This window comes from Coenobita brevimanus, chromosome 94 (assembly GCF_032717465.1).
Source record: "Coenobita brevimanus isolate Jiangsu-jjx chromosome 94, ASM3271746v2, whole genome shotgun sequence".
NCBI classification, from domain to species: domain Eukaryota; kingdom Metazoa; phylum Arthropoda; class Malacostraca; order Decapoda; family Coenobitidae; genus Coenobita; species Coenobita brevimanus.
Window position 1 is genome coordinate 19,669,955 of NC_137047.1, and position 20,632 is coordinate 19,690,586.

Consider the following 20,632-nt stretch of genomic DNA (forward strand, 5'->3'; position numbering starts at 1 on the left):
GATTCCGTTTCTTACACACTCTCTCAAACTCATCCACCAAGCCTTGCAGCTCCCCTTCGTCTTCACTCAACAACACAGTATCATCTGCAAACAACAGTACAGGGAGTTTCCAAACACTATCCTCTCTCACCAGGGCCACTCCAACATCCACTACCCTACCTTGTACCTCTTTTATTACCCCATCCATGTACAGATTGAACAACCTTGGAGACATGACACATCCCTGTTTCAAACCAACTTTCAAAGAGAAAAATTCACTTAGTTCACCATCCACACGCACTGCAGCCTTCGCATCATCGTACATACTCTTCACTGCATTCAACAACTTCCCATCTTCTCCATATATTCTTAACACTTTCCACAATCCTTGTCTATCCACCCTGTCATTTGCTTTCTCCAAATCCATGAAAGCTGCATACAACTTCTTTCCCTTGTCTAGAAACTTTTCCACTAAAGATCTAAGAATGAATATCTGATCTACACAACCTCTTCCCTTCCTAAAGCCTCCCTGTTCTTCTCTAACTAATTTTTCTGTTCTTTCTCTAACTCTGTCAATAAGTATCCTACCATACACTTTTCCTATTATACTAAGAAGACAAATGCCCCTATGATTACCACACACTTTTTTTTCCCCTTTTCCTTTGTACAAGGGAATAATTATACCTGACTTCCAATCCTCCGGGACTCTACCTTCCTCCCAGGCCAATCTGCACATCTTCCACATCCATTTTACTACTATCTCTCCCCCATGCTTCAGCATTTCACCACACGCTCCATCAATTCCTGGGGCTTTGCCCGATTTAACTTTCTTCATTGCTTCCACAACTTCTATCCTACTGATTTCTTCCTGTCTTCTCACCTCCCTCATTCTCCCAGCCATTCCCCAGCCACTTATACTCGCATTACTTCCATCCTCTACGTTCAACAATCCCTTAAAGTGTTCTCTCCATCTGCTCACTTTTTCTCCCTTCTCCACTAGTAATCTACCATTTTTATCTTTCACTCCCCTTCTAACTTCACTTCCACCCTGTCTTACTCTTTTCACCTCTTTCCAGAACATTTTCTTACAGTCCCTCCACTTTACACTCAAATTCCTTCCAAATTCCTCATCCACTCTCTTCTTACTCTCTCTTACTAATCTTTTCACCTCTCTCTTCCTTTCTACATATAACTCTCTCTTCCGCCTCTCAACTTCTTCCACGCCTCTATTTCTCATCCATTCATTGTATGCTTTCTTCTTTTGTGCCACAGCCTGTTTCACCTCTTCAGTCCACCATGCTGTTCCTTGCACCCCCCCTCCGTCTTCTCTTCCTTCCACACACCACATCACATGCTGCACATATTTCTTCTGTAAATATCCTACACACACCTTCCACGTCTCCCATCTGCTCCAATTCATAATTGCCCAATCGTTCCTCCACTTCTCTCTTATACTCTGCCTTTTTCTCATCCTCTTGTAACCTTTCCACTCTCCTTGCAACTACTCCTTCCTCTCATCTTTCCCTTCTTCTATTCTTCCATCTTACTTGAATTTTAATTCTGGCCACCACCTAGTAGTGGTCAGAAAGTCCACTCCCCCAGCCTCTATAAACTCTTGCATCCATTACATTGATACAAACAATAATGTATTCCATTAACCCCTTATGGCTGCTAGCCTTGAACAATGCTTTACTGTACCGGTGTCAGTAACGTTAAGCTTGGGAAAGCCATAAAATCTGCGAACAATTATGGGAAGGAAACGGTCACTGGTATGTTTACACGACCCTACTCTACCATCCCAAACAGCTCGGCGGTCCTTTCATCCCAGATGTTTTCGCCGATATGTTTAAATGCTAAAGTAACATGCACCCTAACTTTATGTTTAAATTCTAATATAACATGCCCCCTAATTTTCTTTCACGAATCATAACAAATCACAAGATGGGTTTAGGGAGGAGGGGAAAAAACCAGGTGTACCAGACGAGTCTTTTCACATCTGTAAGAAGAAGAAACTGACTTTATAACTTTGAAAAAATGGTTTCAAGGTCTGCCACGGGAGCACACAAATTTCTGAACTCACGAACATTGAATATTTGAGGGGGGTAAACATACGCTTTGCTGTAAGCAGTAAAAGCACCTTACCAAATCAGTTCATCCTGATAGTCTTATATTTTTCTGATTATTTCTGTTTTTATCTGTTCTGGTGTGACGACTCTTTGATTCATTAACATAATGGCAGAAGACACTGTTCTAATCTAAGTGTTTAAACCTGGCCTAACCTAGCTTAACTGCACCTAATAATGTAACCTAACCCAATCTTCAGTTGGGAAGTTGGGAAACGAAGTCCACATTTGAGTACGATGAGTTTCGTCCATTGTGCAGGAAACAATCGTAGGTACAGCTTTAGAACGTGACTATACTAACAGGGAGGAAATCTTTCAGTAAGAAAACGTGATTTACCGAACTGAATATAGTCTGAAAAATACTGAAACAAGCTGGAGGAATATACATTGAACTGGAAAGGTCTTTCTGGTACTTAAGTGTACATTTACCGGTAAATAAATCAGTCTAACAGTACAGTACTTACGTTTCCGCCGGATTAATCGTGCTTTCGGACCAATCAGGCACCCCTTAACACCATATAGCCCGGATAATCGGGCTATCTCTGATAATTTATATATATGTCCATATATATATATATATATATATATATATATATATATAATTTAGATAATTTATATATATGTCTATATATATATATTATCTCTCTCTCTCTCTCTCTCTCTCTCTCTATAATTTATATATATGTCTATATATATATATATATATATATATATATATATATATGTATATATGTATATATATATATATATATATATATATATATATATATATATATAGACACACACATAAAGAAACTCCCCAAGTCATTTTACGGCAATTTCTGGATTTTTGCCTAAATCAGTTCTTCATCACGTGGCACACCTATTGGTGTAGCTGCCTTTGCCAGGTCTAGGGTGAGTGGTCTAAAATGCACCTCATGTTTTTGCCTAAGTCATTGAAAATTAAGAAAATGAGACAGTTTTCTTTCGATTGCCCAAAAAGTAGAAAAAATGACTTAGGCCGTTTCTTTATGAGGGTAACGATATATCTGTGTCTATCTATCTATCTATCTGTCTCTGTCTATCCATCTGTCTATCTATCTGTCTGTATATCTATCTATCTATGGTGTCTCTCTCTCTCTCTCTCTCTCTCTCTCTCTCTCTCTCTCTCTCTCTATTAGATAGATAGATAGATACAGTACATACTTAAGTCATCTCATTTGGGCAGGTGTCACTTAAGCGATTGGGCAATGACCATCGTGAGAAGATTGCCCTCTTAGAGCGCCAGTTTCTGCAGCAGAAGCATCAACTTCTGCGATCTCGAGAATCAGCGCTTTGGGAGATGGAGGAACGACATCTCCATGAGAAACACCAACTCTCCAAGAGGCAGCTCAAGGATATCTTTTTCCTCCAACGGCACCAGGTAAAAAGAAAGCATACCCCACATCCTCATGGAGTCATGTTCATTGTAGTTATACTAACAGCTAAGATACATCAGTCAGGAATATATTATGTCTGACTACAGTATATGGGGGGTCACTGTTGTCCCATATCAAGAATGCTGTGCAGTAGCACATTCGCGGAGCTTATGTACCAGAATACCCCGCGAATACTGGATTCTGCGAATATCCCAAACCTATCACAAAAGTCGCTGATTTCTGTGTTTTATCTCTTACTGTTCCCAACAAACCCACAATAACACCTGTAAATGCATTTTATGACACATTAATGTATTGTATGGGGTACTCACCTGTGATGATGATGAGAGTTTGCAGTGCAGTACGTGATAGATGATGAATGATGAATGTTCTGTACTGCACAGCAGGTTGAGCTCTAGTTGAGCTTTGGAGAAGCACTGGGTGAAAAGCAGCAAGCCTAGGAGCCATATTTTCAGAGGGTCAGTGGACAGTAGCACCATTACAGTAAACACAGCAGCCAAACACACATGCTTAACACACAAATGCTCAACCCTGGAGAGGAACTGAGGGAACGAATCTGACAGAGTATGCCTGGGTCCCCTCCATGTTTAACCAGTAGACTAGGGAGAAAGATGATGCATAGGCAGACACTTTTCAGAGGAGCCAGTCATAAGCAAGCCCTCACTATGAGAGTAGAGTGGGAGAACTGTACTACAGCATTATGCAATACCTTGAGAGAATGGCGGATGATTTGAGTGGTGAAATACCGATTGCATCTGCTGCCCAGTGCTGAACAGCACATGCTTATAGTAACTGTACAGTACTTACAGTACAACTTTATAGGACAATAATTCTCATTGAAAACATGCAGAAAATCAATATGAACTTCTAGGAACAACTGCTACCGTGAGAGAAGGATGAGAGATTTGTTCTGTTGATGCCCTGTGCTGACTAGCACATGCCTATACACAGGTAAATGCACAATTAACTGTATAGGACAGTATCTCTCACAGAAAATATGCAAAAAACTCACTTATGAACCACTAGGAACAGCTGATGCTATGAGAAAAACAGGAAATACCTTCCTGTACATTTTTAAAATAATTTCCCAGAAAATCTGTGAATGTGAACCCGCGAGTAGCAATCCCATGAGTAATGAGGGTTGACTGTAATGATATTCAGGCTGAGCAGATAGGAGTGAAAGATGTTCATCGATAGTTTGAGATCATTTCCCCATAAAGGTGGTCAAAAATAAAAGCAACTCAGAATTTTCATGGATAGCATTTTACTATGCATGGTATCGTTTTCTTATTTCATTCTTGTAAGTCTGCTGCACAGTTCACCACCTCAGTTTTATAAATGATTAGAAGGCCATTTCTAGAATATTCTCATTTAGAGTGGATTATTGTTTTTGTTGATCAACTCCAGTCAGTCCAGCCAAGCAGACACATCAACCATAGGTAAGCAGCTGCCCCTGAATGGTCGTCCCATACAGAGAACCAATGTTCCCTTGCTGTGCCACAGCAAGGCACAGGGAAGAGTGTGAAGGTTTGGTTCCTCGGTGGAAGCTGCATTTGTCTCTCCACCTGGTTATTAAGGGCACCTTAGTAGGCTCCACTTCACCTTGTGATCAGGTTATATGGTTACCATCCAGCAGTGTAAATGGTTTCCTAGATTACAAGAAACTATTAGACTTGTCACCCAGTGTAAAGCCATCTGAATTGGAAATTAGTGATGAAATGTGACAAGAAGGAAAGGGAGAAGTAGGAAGAGATGAGGGCAGATACAGTACTGAAATAGCATGATAAAGCTGAAGGAAGAAGTTGACAACACTAAATCAAGTGAGTGGATGATGGTCATCACCACCTACCATGATGTTTAGAGCTTATGGCCAGTTGAATATCAAGCAAATCAAGGCCAGTTGATATCAGATTGGGAGAGTCCAGTAAACTGTTGTTGTTGTAGCACTGTGTTGTAACACTTCTCACTCTGGGTACCTCCCTATTTAGTCCCTTATCCCTTCGGTTACACTCTATGACCTTGTCCCAGGTCATTTTTTGCCTGCCTGTTGCAGCCCCACCCTTGATGTTCACACATTTCACTTTCTGCACCCAATTGCCTTCCTCCATCCTCTCCACATGCCCAAAACGCCTCAGTCTACCACTCCTCATCACCACTAATACACTCCAGTCCCATCCTTTCTCTCATTTCATATCTTTTAAACCTCCCCCCCTCCTCCTAGGTGTTATATTCAAGGACACATTACAGACCCATCTGCATCATTTCTCTATGTTTGAGCCTACAAATATCTTCTTCCATCACTGCCCAGGTCTCACTACCATACAGCATTACACTCCTAACACATGCCGCATAGAAAGATCTTTTAGCACGGAGGGAGAGCCCTCTCAATGTCAGGAGAGGCAACAGCTCCCTGAACTTCCTCCAACCACTCGTTACCCAAGCCACAGAGCTAGGTCCAGTCCCACTACAAGCTCATAACATGTCCTCCAGATAACAGAACTCTTCCACACACTCATGAGACTCACCATCAAGATCAACCGTTTCATGCCTGACAATTTCCACATGCTCTCCCCAGCACATGCACACATGAAATCAGCATCATCTCGTAGTCTGCCTCTCATGCCCCTACATCCCCTATGCACCCACTTATCACAAATACTGCCCAGGATGGAGTTACTTACCACACTTTTTTGGCAAACCACACTTGACCACTTTTCCTCTGCTTTGACAATACCGCCGGCAGCCCTAGATATCATTACTTTTGGTTTATCCGTATTTACTCTCAAACCCTTGTGCCTCATTCCATCTCTCCCCTTCCTAAAGGTCCCTTGGTTATCACACAGTTGTTATGGTGATTTCCATTATCACTCCTAGGTGAAAATCTGCATTCCTGCAATAATTGCACATTGGGAGGTGGGGGGGGGGGACTTCATTATCATGCACCTCAGCTGGTTTCTGCTGACAATAATGGTGCAAAATCTGTGGTTTCTGATGGTTTTGAGGGATTTAAAGATTAGGGCCTACTTGAGGAATTAATCCCAGGTGGTGGAGATAACTAACTCTCCACCCCCAAGCCTCAGAACCCCTTGCTCAAGCCCATCTCAGGTGTCTATTGATTCAATGCACTAATGTCACTAAACCCTTCCACATAAAAGCCTGGTACCCAACTGGACATGGCTTCATCTGGCACACACACAGTGACAGTACAGTACACCTAAAGCAAAAATTAACGCCTAGTTTTCAGAGTTTTATAACAAATGACAAAATTATCGAAGTATATTTGCAATGCCTTGTCAGTAATATTATGTAACTAAAATTCTGTAAGTGTCCTGTGGACAGTAAAAGTCTCTATCTTCTGTTTCTTAGAGTGAGCTTGATGCGATATGGGAGATTTAGATTTTTTTTCCCATCAGCAGTGACTCATACCAGGACACATAACCTGAGAAATTCAGATTCCTTGTCCATGTCCCATTGAAATCCCCACTAGACATGATCAAATTATCTCGTTCACAGCATAATACTGATGTGACACTTTCTGACATGCCCTGCCACTGTGGTGTGCATAAAGGATTTGGATTCCCCCCCCCCCCCCCACAGTCAGCAGTGGCTCATATCAGAACACATAACCTGGGCCCTTCAGAGTCCTTGCACAGTCTCTAGTTCTCTTGGAATCATCATGAGACTCTGAAACCGGAATGATAATAATACCAGCAAAACCAGTAGTCTCCACCCATGTAATAGGTAGAGGCTAATAATACACTGGAAAAAAACATGACGAAATAGGGTGTGCAATGCAAGAGAGATCCCAAGACCAGTATTTCTGGTTAGAATCACACTCTTTTTTCCAAGAAGTTCCTAATGTTGTACACATAATGGATCAATCAATTTTTAAGGCATCTCAAAATACAGCTGTGAAAGCTAATTGCTGGAAAATAAATGAATTCATATCGGTGTCATCGCCCAGCATAGTCATGTAATAGACAATGCTACTATGTATATCCAGTCTACAGCAAATGGTTACTGAAGAATTCCACATTGGCTGTGTTTAAGGTTGTTTTAGATGGCATATTCTCATTGACCGATGAGAACTTGACGGATTGTTAATAAAATGAGTTGTTAATAATTTACACATACATAGACAGAAATTAATTAGTCTCAGACCATTCCTAGGACAAGTTTCAGGTTGCATGGTTCACCCAATCCGTGAGTCTAAGTTGTCATAACGTGCTACCGGTAGGTCTACCTTTTGCATCTAAACCAATTCCTCTTCGTTTTTGTATCAGAAACTGCTGTGTTTTGTCTGCTCTTACATTCTGATGAAAATCTACCAACTGCAACATTGCTTTGGATTTACTGTTACAAACAGATACTCAGCACTCAATCTCCATTGTTTTTAGTGTGAATTACCACAGCCAGTGCGGTTTGTTCTTGTTTGGTGACATCACGTGCATCTTGTCTACATGGTATGTGTTTCTTCCCTATTGTGCCCATTTCATAATTTTCTATTGACCTAACCAGGCCTATGTATGTTTCAGATACTTACCATAAGAGTATGTATTGTACTGTGTGTTTTTACTGGGTCTAAATTAATCTAAAAGGGAAAATTTGGGTTTGCAAGTTGGGTGCCCCTTACCAACTAGGATAAATCCCATGGTTTCTGTGCTTTCGTTATTTGACATTTTCATTATCACACATTAGGGTCAGTACCATTTATGCACAGTAACAAAGGCATCACTGTAAATAGAGAGAGAGATTGGTCAGTATGGTGGTAATGAATTCTGGAATATTTGTTGGTCAGAAGAAAGGGTTCTTACTGTAATTTGGGCAGACACAAGATTACTCAGTTGGTTTGTGTGTTGTATCGGCTGTTAATAATTTTAATTTGAATGTCATCATTATTTTGCCATATTCTTTCTTGCAGATGCTACTGCGTCATGAGAAGGAGCTGGAACAGGTGAAACGAGTCAACCAGCAGAAAGAGGAAGAACTTATTAAGAGGCAACAGGTATGCCTTTTTTTTTTTTTTCTGTGACTTAGCTATAAATCCATCCATCCATCATCCAGTCCTACATTACCCCATGAGGAGCATAGGAGCCCAGAGCTAGGCAAGTTGGTCCTGACATTTAAGATGAGAGTGACCAGCCTCACTCATCCCTGAGTGGCATTATGCGAGCAATAAACTGCAGCCACTTCATGGATATAAATCTGACACAGGCTTAATCCAATTGGAGCATCTTAATTACCCTTTACACCAGGCACCATAATTTGGTTATATGGTTACCACCCAGTGTCGCAAATGGTTTCCTGTATTTACAGGAAGCCAATTGGCTTGTCACTCAGTGTAGAATCACCCCTTTGCAGAAGGAAGAGGAAAGAATAAAGGAAAGACAGAAGGAGTGTAAAGTCACCCATAGGCAGAAGGAAGAGGAAAGAATGAAGGAAAGAAATACAGGTAAGGAAGGAAGGACTGAAGAGAGGAAAGGGGAGACACCCAAAGCTGTTCCACATCAAGTGAGTGGATGGTGAGCACCCCCACCTACCATGTTTGTTTATTTGTTGTATGTACACGTTATGTATATAAAACTGAGTTATGTTATCCAGTGGGATCAGAGGCATTGCAGTTAATTTATACTGAAACTCTGTCGCTATGGTCAAAACTGCAGTACCTCAGAGCATGTTTTAAATGTTATTGTTTCTTAACCCCTAAAGTCCTATGATCATCTATCGATGTGTTCAGGCCTTGTTACGTAGAGTCCTATCATTATCTATTGTACACAAGCTACCAAAAACTGGCTTGAGGTATCCCCACCTCTTTGATGACGTATATGGAGCTGAGCTAGTGGAAAGTACAATATCTGGTGGTGTCTGGCTTGATTGATGCCCCTAGACACAGTGGGGGAGGGTCCTCTCCTCTCCTCTATTTCTCCACCTCCCTCTGCTCCATTGGGCCCTGTCCTCAATATCTCCTCCCACCCAAATCATCACCCATACCCCCTGTAGACTGTATTGGTTGTGTGTGGCAGGCATATAACCACCCTTTCCCCCCTTCCTGATGTTCCCCATACTCCCTCGAACTCTCTGTTCATCCAACTCTCTGTTCCCCCTTATTTCACAGTGACATCTCATTCTCACTCATAGTGAGGGATGGCTTTATTTATTTTTGATGGTTGACAGTGCGGTAACCATTGGATGTATGGAAATGAAATGTACATTTTCTGGTGTGTAAAGTCAAACACTTCATATGAGGGCCTCTGTTCCATAACGTTGTATGTACCATTCCTGGGATTTGTGGATTTATGGGTACTGGTGGCCGCTTCAGGTGTAGCACTATCTTCCCACAAGTAGATCTGAGCAAATGCTGATAAGGAAAGTGGTCAAAAATCCAATAACATCAAGATAGACTTTCTGTCTTACTTATTTGGGGAAGGAAGTGCAAGCCAGCATTATTTCCAAACAGCTGTAAGTCTCTCTGTCCCTTTAAATTTCCCTCTCAACAAATAATGGTGGAAGATGGTGAACACACCCTCCGCATGACTCAGTGTGAACGACTGGCCAATTAGAATGCACCCAGTATACCGTGCAGAGGTGGTGCAAAGGTGGGTAGCAAGTGACAGTGTGTCTCCAGGAATAAACACCAATTAGGATTGCTGTACCACATGCTGCTAGACACTGCTTAGTGTTTACATGCTTCCGTCTCCAGTCCCGCCAAATTTTATTTGGTGAGGGTGTGACAGAGTAATTTCGAATTATTTTCTTCAAAGCAGAGCATATTACTAATAATAGCTGATGTTAGTGATAGCTCAGCATCCAGTGCAACCCCTGACAGTGATTTGGAGCAGCCACGTACCTCCCGTGGGAGAAAATGAGTGAGAAAAGAGTGCTTGGAAGAAGAACATAGCAAAGGTAAAATGTAATGCCAGGAAGGAATATGTGAGCTGACACACTGGTGCTCTGGTTCCTGCTAGATCTGTAGGTCCTCCATGTAAATGATGGTTGTTTTAACAGACTGACAATGCCTGCCATCCAAGAAATATTCAAGAATTTGTGGGATTTGGGATACTATGATAAGCTCAGTGCATATCTCCATTGTCTGGTAGAGTCAATACTGGTGATATATAGGAGTCGGCTATTGGGTGAGGAGGTCCCTATGAGATCCCACATAGTCTTGTACCATGTAGTGTATGAGAACGAGAAAATCAGTGTGTGTAAGAAGGGTTTTCTTTTGATTTTTGGTGTTGGTGCAAGGCGGGTACAAAGTCATTGAGAAACACTCACACAGGTACCTCAGAGCCAGGCAAGTGAGATAAACACAACCCTACTCGACAAAAGCCAGCAGAAGCTATTAATAAAGTGCAGGAGCTCATTCAGTCTCTGCCTACAGTAACATTACACTAGAGCAAAGTCCCCTCATAGAAAATACTTAGAATCTGACCTTAGTGTTGTGAAACTTTACTGACTTTACCTAGGGTCCATGAATGATAAATACCCACATAGTGAAAAAGTGTTGCTGAGTTACTACAGAGAAATTTTTAATACCGAATTTAATATTGGATTTGCACCTCTGAAAACAGATACCTGCAACGTGTTTGACTTGTTTAAGGGGCAGTTAGATGCCATGAAAAAACAATCAGGACAGGATGAAAACATTCGTCAGGTGGAGACTGCATTAAATAAACACCAGCCTCTGGCCAAGGCTGGGTAGGAATTTTTAACTAAGTTTGAAACTGACCCTTACAACAGACCAGACGTATTTGCTGTGCACTTTGACCTGCAACAGACCCTCCCTACCCCCAAACACTCAACTAGTGTTTCATATGATAAAAGAAAACTGTGGACCTATAACTTCTGTGTACTTGTCTGAAAACCAAATGGTCCACCATGTACATAGGAGATGAAGTAACAGGAAAACATGGTTGCATTGACATAGCAAGCTCTCTTTTGAGGTACATTCAAGACAATCATGATGCAGACAGTGAAGTAGAGCTAATGTTGGTGTCAGATAACTGTGCTGGACATAATAAAAACATTGGTTTAGTGCTATTTTGTATGAAGCAACTTTATTCTAAGGCCTTCTTTCATATCAAGCATTTTTTTCCTTGTCCGAGGACATTCATATATGCCATGTGACCGTCATTTTGGTGTAGCAGAACTGACTTTCTGGAGGTCAGCCAACATTCCCACCAGAAATGACTGTCTCAGTGTTAAAGATTGCCACTCATGACAGCTTCCATGTAGTGGAGATGACCAGATAAGACTTCCTCTATGTGGGTGTTCTGCAGCAGTATATCACCAAAAGAAGCTGCAAGACCATGAAGTTTTCAGATGCCTGCATCCTCAGCTTTGGTGTATCATACACGAGGGGTACTCCATGCATGAGGATTACCAACATGGCCAGCAAGCATATAGGGTTCATCTGATGCCAGGTACGGGTGGCTACAGTCACTCAAAATTCAACCTAAGCTCTGTCAGCATACCTTCTAAGTACCTGGGACTTATAGCATTGACCAGTGAAAAACTCAGAGATGTGAAGGATCTCCTGCCCTACATAGCACCAGCCGAAAATGCTGAGTATTTTCATGCAATCATACGGGAACAATTAACTCTTGGTGACTGTCATGCACCTGCAGAGGCTGAGGAAGAGGTCAGTGAGGATGACCTTCTACTATAATATGAGTAATACCTGTATTAAGGACCCACCACTTTCCCCACCCACTAAGTTCTTATGCAGATGTACAGATAATTTTTTGGTTAGTATGAGGCTGGTCACCCTCAGCTTAAATGTCAGGACCAACTTGTCTAGCCCTGAGCTCCTATGCTTCTTATGGGGCAACATAGGATTGGATGATGGATGGATGGAAACCTAAACGTTATGGTAAAGGTGTTAGTATAATAATAATGTGTCATAATATCTCATGCTTATCTTTCTTATTTATAAAACATCACAACAAGCCATTTTCTTATGTTCCTACTATCAGTTATTAATGTTTATGTTAACTTGGTAGAAAACCTTACCACCAGGTAATACTGTAGTTTAGTAACACTGTACTACATAGTTAGCTACATTTAACACATTTACCATCCACTGTCGTGTTAATGATGACATGAACAGTGTTATTGATAACATTAACTTTTTTTTATTACAGTATATTAAAGATTTTTTTCATTTAATCTCAGTATCTTGTAAATAATGTACCCATTGTCAGCTTAGAAAATTACGAGTACTTACCAGTTCCAGTTGCAACACTCAATTATCACAACATAGTGGTAGTCTATAAATCTATCTCTCTATCTATAGCCTGATGCCCTAATCCTGCAAAGGGTGGCCAGAGACAAAATGCCTCCAAGTTGCTCTGTCACCCACTATTTGACTGCCCTCCCCCCAACTCACTCCCCCCTCCTTCATATGCCTCTCAACTCCATCCTTCCACCTCATCCTCGGTCTTCCCTTCCCTCTCCCTGCCTCCACTTCATCTACATACACCGTCTTAGTCAGTCTTTCATTCTCCGTTCTCTCCACATGTCCAAACCACCTCAGTGTGTTTCTCCTAATTCTCACATTTGCATCCACATCCACCCCACAACGTTCTTTCACTTCTTCATTCGTCAATCTGTTCTTCCATGTCACTCCACATGCTTCTTTCAGGTAACTTATTTCCTCTACTCTCACTCTTGACTTGTTCCCCCTCTAGCAAGGTCCATGCCTCGCTTCCATGTGTCAGGGTAGGGATCACAATACTGTCGTGCAGTGACTTCTTAACTTCCTTACTCACCTCCCTGTTTCTCATCACTGTTTTCAGTGAACCAACAACCTTCCTTCCCTGCTGTACCCTTTCAAGCACTTCATCCCCAAAACCTCCATTGTTATTCATCACACTACCCAAGCATTTGAATGCACTCACATTCTCCATATCCTCACCATCCAACCTCACTGCATTCTGTGACTTCATTCCTTTCAAACACCATAACTTTACTCTTGTTTACATTAACTTTCAGATTCCTCTTCTTACACACTGTCCCAAATTCATTCACCAAAACTTGCAACTCCCATTCATCTTCACTCTACTGTAGCATCAGCAAACAGCAACACCGGAATCTTCCACACCTCACCCTCATTCATTAGAGACACCTCAACATCCACTGTCCTACCTTGCACGTCTTTTACAACCCCATCCATGAATATATTAAACAGCCATGGAGACATCACATATCCCTGTTTCAGTCCCGCATTTAGATCAAAGAACTCACTCAGCTCACCATCCACACACAACGTAGCCCTAGCTCCCTCTTACATACCCTCACAGCATTCAAAAATTTCCCATCCACTCCACATATTCTTAATACCTTCCACATACATTGCCAGTCTACTCTGTCATATGCTTTCTTCAAGTCCATGAAGGCAGCATACACCTGCTTTCCCTTCTCTAGATACTTCTCCACTAAACATCTTAGAACAAATATCTGATCTACACATCCTATTCCCTTCCTAAATCCCCCTTGTTCATCTTCATCTAGCTCCTCTGTTGTATGCCTAACCCTGTCAGTAAGTATTCTACCATATATTTTTCCAACCACACTTAGAAGGCAAATACTCCTATGGTTACCACATACTTCTCTCTCCCCTTTTCCTTTGTATAAAGGAACAATTATACCTGATTTCCAGTGCTCCGGAACCCTTCCCTCTTCCCAAGTCAAACTACACAACTTCCATATCCACTCCACAACAATCTCATCCCCCTACTTCAGCATTTCACCACACACTCCATCAATTCCTGGGGCCATTCTCATCGTGATATTCTTCACTGCTTCAGCTACTTCTGCCCTGCTGATCTCTTCCTCCCTTCTTTCATCTCTTCTTCTCCCAGCCATTCCCCAACCACTTATACTCGCACTACTGTCACTGTCTGCATTCAACAAATCCTCAAAGTGCTCCTTCCATCTCATTTTCTCTCTCTTCTCCACTAGCAATTAATTATTCCTATCATTCACTCCCTTACTGTTTCCCCTTTCACACTGTCTTACTTTCTTTACCTCCTTCCAAAATAATTTCTTACTCTCCCTCCATTTCACACTCAGATTCCTCCCAAACTCTTCATCCACTCTCTTCTTATTCTCCGTCACCAATCTCTTCACCTCCCTTCTGGTGCTCACATATACATCACTCTTCTCACTGTCATCTTCTCCCCTACTTATACTCACTAGCCATTCACTATATGCCTTCTTATTTTGTTCTGCAGCTTGTTTCACCTCATCATTCCACAGTGCTCTCTCTTGCACACCCCTGCATCTCCTCACTCCACAAACCACCTCACACGCTGCACCTATCTCTTCCGTGAATATCTTGCATACTTCTTCCACCCCTTCCATGTGCTCTAACTCATACCTTCCCAATCTTTCTTCCACTATGCTCCTATACTCTGTCATTTTCTCACTCTCTTGCAACTTCTCCAGTCTTTTCAGAGGAGCTGTGTCCTCCTGTCTTCCCTTTCGTCTCTTCACTCATTTTGTTTTGCAGCCTTACCTTAGCCATCATTAAGTGATGGTCAGAGATTCCATTCCCCCACCCTCCACACTCTTGCATCCAACACTTGTCTTCTTATTCACTCATCCACACACACATAATCTATCATTGCCTTTCGTTCAACAAGTTCACCATCCATCCTCCTCATGACTCTCCATGTATACCTGTGGATCATCTTATGCTGGAAGAATGTGTTGGCTATTGCCAGCTCCTTACTAGCACAGATGTCCACTAAAGCACTACCATTCCCATCTCTTGATCACCCACTCCATCCACTCGTACATTCCCAACTTTGCCATGCATGTCTCCAGTCAAAAACACTCGCTCTCTTCTCTCAAACTTATCCATACATGCTTCTACACTAGCCCAAAACTCATCTTTCACTCTTGCCACTTTGTCCTCTGTCGGCATACGCACATACAATTGCCCAAGCTGGTATACCTACTTTCATCCTCACCCACGCAATTCTTGCACCCACTATTCCATACTCTCCTATATTCTCCTTCCACTTCTTGCTTATCATCAGACATACTCCCTCTCTTGCCCTCACATTCTCATTAACTCCCACACATATTCCTAAACCATATTCCCATTCTCTCACCCTTTCATCCTTCTATTTAGTTTCAGTCAATCCACATACATCCACTCTTGCATCCTCAAGCACCTGAGCAATCTCTCTCTTTCACTTCATCATTCACTCCTCTCACATTCCATGCTCCCATCCTTAGAATGTCCTTTGTCCGTTCCGTGGTCGTCAGCGTACAGTCCGTCCTGGTCCGAGGTGCGTTGTTCGCTTGTTTAGTTAGTTCTTTTTACAGGTTGGGGCACTGACCCACCACCAACCCTTTTAGTCGCCTCGTACGACAAGCAGGGATACTGGGGGAGTATTCTTGAAACCCCCCTATCCCCAGGGGTAGTGGTAGTCATTATTCATAAATATTACCACTGTCATCCACTACCACTTGCACTGATCAGTTATTTCTATGACACAATGATTTTGAACACTCAGTGGTTTACATTACCATGAATTCATGATATATGAGCACATTTTGTTGTGAGATTCATAAAAAAAATGTCATGTAAGTTAATAAAATTAAAAAAATCTGAAGGGGGGGGGTCAGATTTTTCATCATAGGTGGTGTTATTACAGACCAAAAGTGATCATTTTACCATTAACCTCTAAAAGAGAGGTGTCTGCATATGCTGTCCAAGGGTACTAGCGCCAAAAAGACAGGTGTCTGCATATCTGGCCATGCCCCCCCACCCTCCCAAACCCACCCCACCCACCCCACCTCCCTGCCACCACACCCACACACCACCTGCCACCACACCCCCACCCTCAACCCCCACCACCCCACCCCCAAACCCCCTCCCCCCACCTCCCCCCCAATATCCACCAAAGCCCCCTTCCACCTAACCCCCTCCCTCTCACCTCCTCTACCCTCCCCACCCTGCCCCCACCCCCCCCCCCACCCCCCCCATCCCCCACCCCCCCACCCCCCACAATTCCCAATCCTTCTAACCGCTTCCCCACCACCCTGCACTCCCCCCCACCATCCCCTCACCACCACCCACCACTGCTTATCCCCCACCCCCTACCTCCACCAACCCCAACCCCCTACCCTCTGCCACCCCCCACTCCCATACCCCCCTAACCTCCCACACACCCTAAACAAACCCACCCCTCCAACCCCCCACTGCCACCCCCACCGTTTTCCCCCACCCCCCTCCTGACCCCCCACTTACCACCCCCACCCATCATCCCCTCATCCTCACTCTGCCCCCCACCCCCACCCCCCCACCTCCCACAAGTACTCAGTCCCCATCACTGCACAACCCCGACACCCCTCCACACCTCCCCCCCCACAGATCCCCCACCATATCGCACCTGCCGATTATGCGCATCCTAAGTGTATGTCAGAACATTACGTTGCCCATGTTTTGGGGGGGGGGAATCTAAAGGCAAAGAATGTCAAATAACACAAACCTGAGTGTTGATAGGTTTATTAGTCTAGGAGCAACAAACGAAAAACTTTGACTGTGATTCTCTCTCTCTCTCCCTCCCTCCCTCCCTCCCTCCCTCCCTCCCTCCCTTTCCCCTTGGCAGCTCTTATGTTACGGGAGTGAGGCCTTCATATCTGTGGGACCTTTTTTTTTTTTTTTTTTTTTTTTTTTTTTTTTGTGGGGTAACAATTTTTATTTTTGACTTTCTTTGATGGTCAATAGTGCAGTAACCATTAGACAAATGAGAGTGAAATATACATTCTGGTGTGTAAAATCAAGCTCTTGAAATCCATTTGACTAAACTTTACCTTGGTGAAAGTTGAAAAATTGAACCCGAAATGCAGTTCAGGGGCCAGACAGAGTGGGAGAATTGTGGTCTTTAGGGGTTAGCCGTGGTCTGTTTGGTTGAGCGAACCTGTCGACCACAGTTAAGTAACTGCTTCTGTGGGGCCATCTTGCAGATACAGTACTCTGTAGGAAACCATTGCCTGTAGCTGATTTGTCAAACCAATATATTGCTGATACAGTACAGTAATCACTCCAATATCCGACGTAATAGAGCCATAGGTAGGTCCGGATATTGGTTCTGTCCGGATATTGGGCCCCAGCTTATGGACTTGTACTTATGGACCCTAACTCAGAGAAACACCTATACAACTCCCTCTGGACATGCATAGCACCTATTTAAGACCCAAATCACACCAATAAGGCACATAAATGACTGAAATAAATGCAAAAGAAACATAAAATGAGGGTTTAGAAGTAGGTTCATACAATAATAAACATTCTGGTGACTGGCTCCTGGACTGATACTTATGGACCCTAACCTAGTCTAACTCAGAAAAACACCTTCCTACTGCACATGCCTAGCTCCTAACACCCTATTCACACCAATAAAGGACAGTAAAGAGTGAAATGAGGTAAGTATAGTATGGAAAAAAGTACAGAATGAAACATTCTTATGTCCGGATAGTGGGGATGTTCGGATATTGGGCGTCTGGATATTAGAGTGATTACATTTGCATTTTTCCGAAGCCGAACCGATACCGATTTGTACTGTCAATGTCGGATGTGAGTGGAAGAAACATTAAAATAACATTTATTGAGTACTTCATTCATTGTTTAACCTGATTCCCTGTGAAAGAGTGGTGTTATCTTGATGATGTTTTACAGCATAACAAAGAAGTTTATATAGGAAGTACAAATAAGAGGAGATCTGTTGGTCCATGATGAGGTTATCTGTTAGAAAGTGTGCTGCTACTGGTAAGAGCTAACCTATATGTAAAAGAAAAGGATTGAAAAGAGGAAGATATCTCCCACCCACCACACCATCGAATAAAACCAGCAGGAAACATAGAAAAAAAAACATCATGCCAGTTAGAAAGAACAAACATGGAAATTTTATTGGAAAGGCAGAAGAGGAATGACTGTGCACTGTGTAAGATCTGTTTTACAGATGTATAAAAGAAAAGCAAACACATTCACCAAATGTTCTTGTTAAGGAAATATCTTAACAGTCATCAGCATGCGCTTCAACCTGGAAATAAACGAGACACATTTAGTTGTGGCCACTTGTCTCATAATTTTAAATGTACAGTATCATTAGTTTTTACACTACTGTTGGTGGTAAGCTGATCCATTGTTCCATTATATGAAAATCACCACTGTACATAAATATTAAAGTAGCTCTACCCTATACTAGTGTTGCATCTCTGGTTTTTTAGTTTGTTTCCGTTACTTCTAGTCACAGTATCATTTTGTATTTCAAACAGATTGTCATATACAGTGGGGCACCAATTTTCGCGCCTAATTGGGTCCAAAAATAATGCGCGAAAGTGGAATTAGCGAAAGTTGGGGCATTGTCTTTATGGCAAAAAGGCTAATTGGTTCCCGGTTATCCTAAAGTAACATCAGATTTTCATTTTCACTTGCAATACAGTACATCAAATCACTATTGTACATTGCATTGTGAGATACAAACAATAAAAACTGTACAGTACACATTATATGAGGAGAAACATACCACAGAGACCAGGTTGAGGTGTTTGATGGATGTTGGGGGTAAGTATCCGAGGCGCGTGGCGGGCTTATTTAGCCACGCCAGACGTATTGGCGCCACCTCTTGCTGCCTCGCTACCACTCTCTCTCTCTGCCTCCTCAGATGCAACTTGATGCAACACTTCCACTCTGTGCTGAATTTCCCTTTGTACAGTAGAGGCCATTGAACCGTGAGAATCCAACACAATGGAGCTAGCACGCTCGTACGCAATGGCGGGAATGGGTGGACAGAGTGTTGACATGACGTCATTCGAGATGGCGGTGGGTTGCGGGCGGGCGGTGCAGGAAATTCAAAGTTCAAAATATTGTCCCAAACCCAAAATTTGTGCGCGAAAATCGATTTTTTTCAAGCGAAAGTGGAAGTTAGGGAATATTTGGTGCATGCCGCGAAAGTGGATTCCGCGAATCCTGCTGTAGCGAAAGTTGGTGCAGTACTGTATAGTACATCCCCACAGTATGTAAGTGCTGAGTACGCGATCCCCCTTGTACGCGAGGACCCTTTTTTTTTTTTTTTTTTTTTTTTTTTTTTTTTTAAGTACGCAAATAGAGCTCCTTGTAAGTGAGATGGACAGCAAAGAGTGGCCCAAATCCGGGGTTACTCTGAGTACGCAACATTGCCCCCCCCCCCCCAGAAGCGATAACAGGTAAAGGTGAGCAACCATATTCTATTTGGTTTGGTTAAGCCATATCCTTTTTTATTTACCTAGTAAAGCCATAATCCTGTCGGTTTACTTTATCTTAGGTAATATGTCTTAGATAGTTTCCCTGTATAGTACAATACTTAGGTCTGAAAGGCATCTCAAGGGTTGCTCATGAAGGGGGGTGCCGCCCATATGTAAATTTTCCCATAAGTTTATGTATTCACAGTATGCGAATTCCTAGTACGCGACGTCCTCTGCCTCCCAAATAGGCACATTCTAGGGGGATGTACTGTACATGTAATATACTCTGCTGTTTCTTTGCTTGTGTAGAGACACATATTAATTTTCTTTAGTCTATCTTCATGGGGTACCTTTCTCAGCGATGGGATCATTTTCATGGCCAAGTTTTGCACTCTCTCGAGTCTGTCTTTGTCCATAATAAGTTTCAGGGACCATTGCTGTACATAGTATTCTAGATGTAGTCTAACTAATGACTTATAAAGCTTAGAGATTACATTGGCCATTTTATGATCAAAGTTTCTTGAGATGAAGCCAAGTGTTTTGTTTGCCTTGTTACTAGCTGCTGTACACTGTTTGGAGAGTCATTCTGAAAATGATTAAAGGTTCAGAGTAATGATGATAAATATATCACATAATCCACTGCTTTTGGCCGCATCTATTTTTTTTTCTCCCCTCCTCTCCTACTCACCCACTTATTATTCTGAACCCATACCTTGTAACAGTTTTCAGTAAGATTGTTCTTTAGTAGTCTGCAGTGTTAAGGTAACAACACTCTTTCACACAGAATTAGGCTAAGCAGTGAACAGAATCTTGAATAAAAGGCATATTAATGTTTCTCCCATTCCAAAATTCTGATGTCGACAGTAATAA

General features: G+C 42.4%; 1 protein-coding gene across 2 annotated transcripts in view; it reads left to right on the plus strand.

Annotated features, from left to right (window-relative positions):
* Slik (Sterile20-like kinase) overlaps window positions 1-20,632 on the plus strand; it is a 452,675-nt gene that overhangs the window by 349,120 nt on the left and 82,923 nt on the right. For both annotated transcript variants that reach the window (XM_080282573.1, XM_080282574.1), the window contains exons 20-21: window positions 3,310-3,504; window positions 8,442-8,525. In XM_080282573.1, coding sequence (XP_080138699.1) covers window positions 3,310-3,504; window positions 8,442-8,525 — 279 coding nt within the window. The remainder of the gene's footprint in view (window positions 1-3,309; window positions 3,505-8,441; window positions 8,526-20,632) is intronic.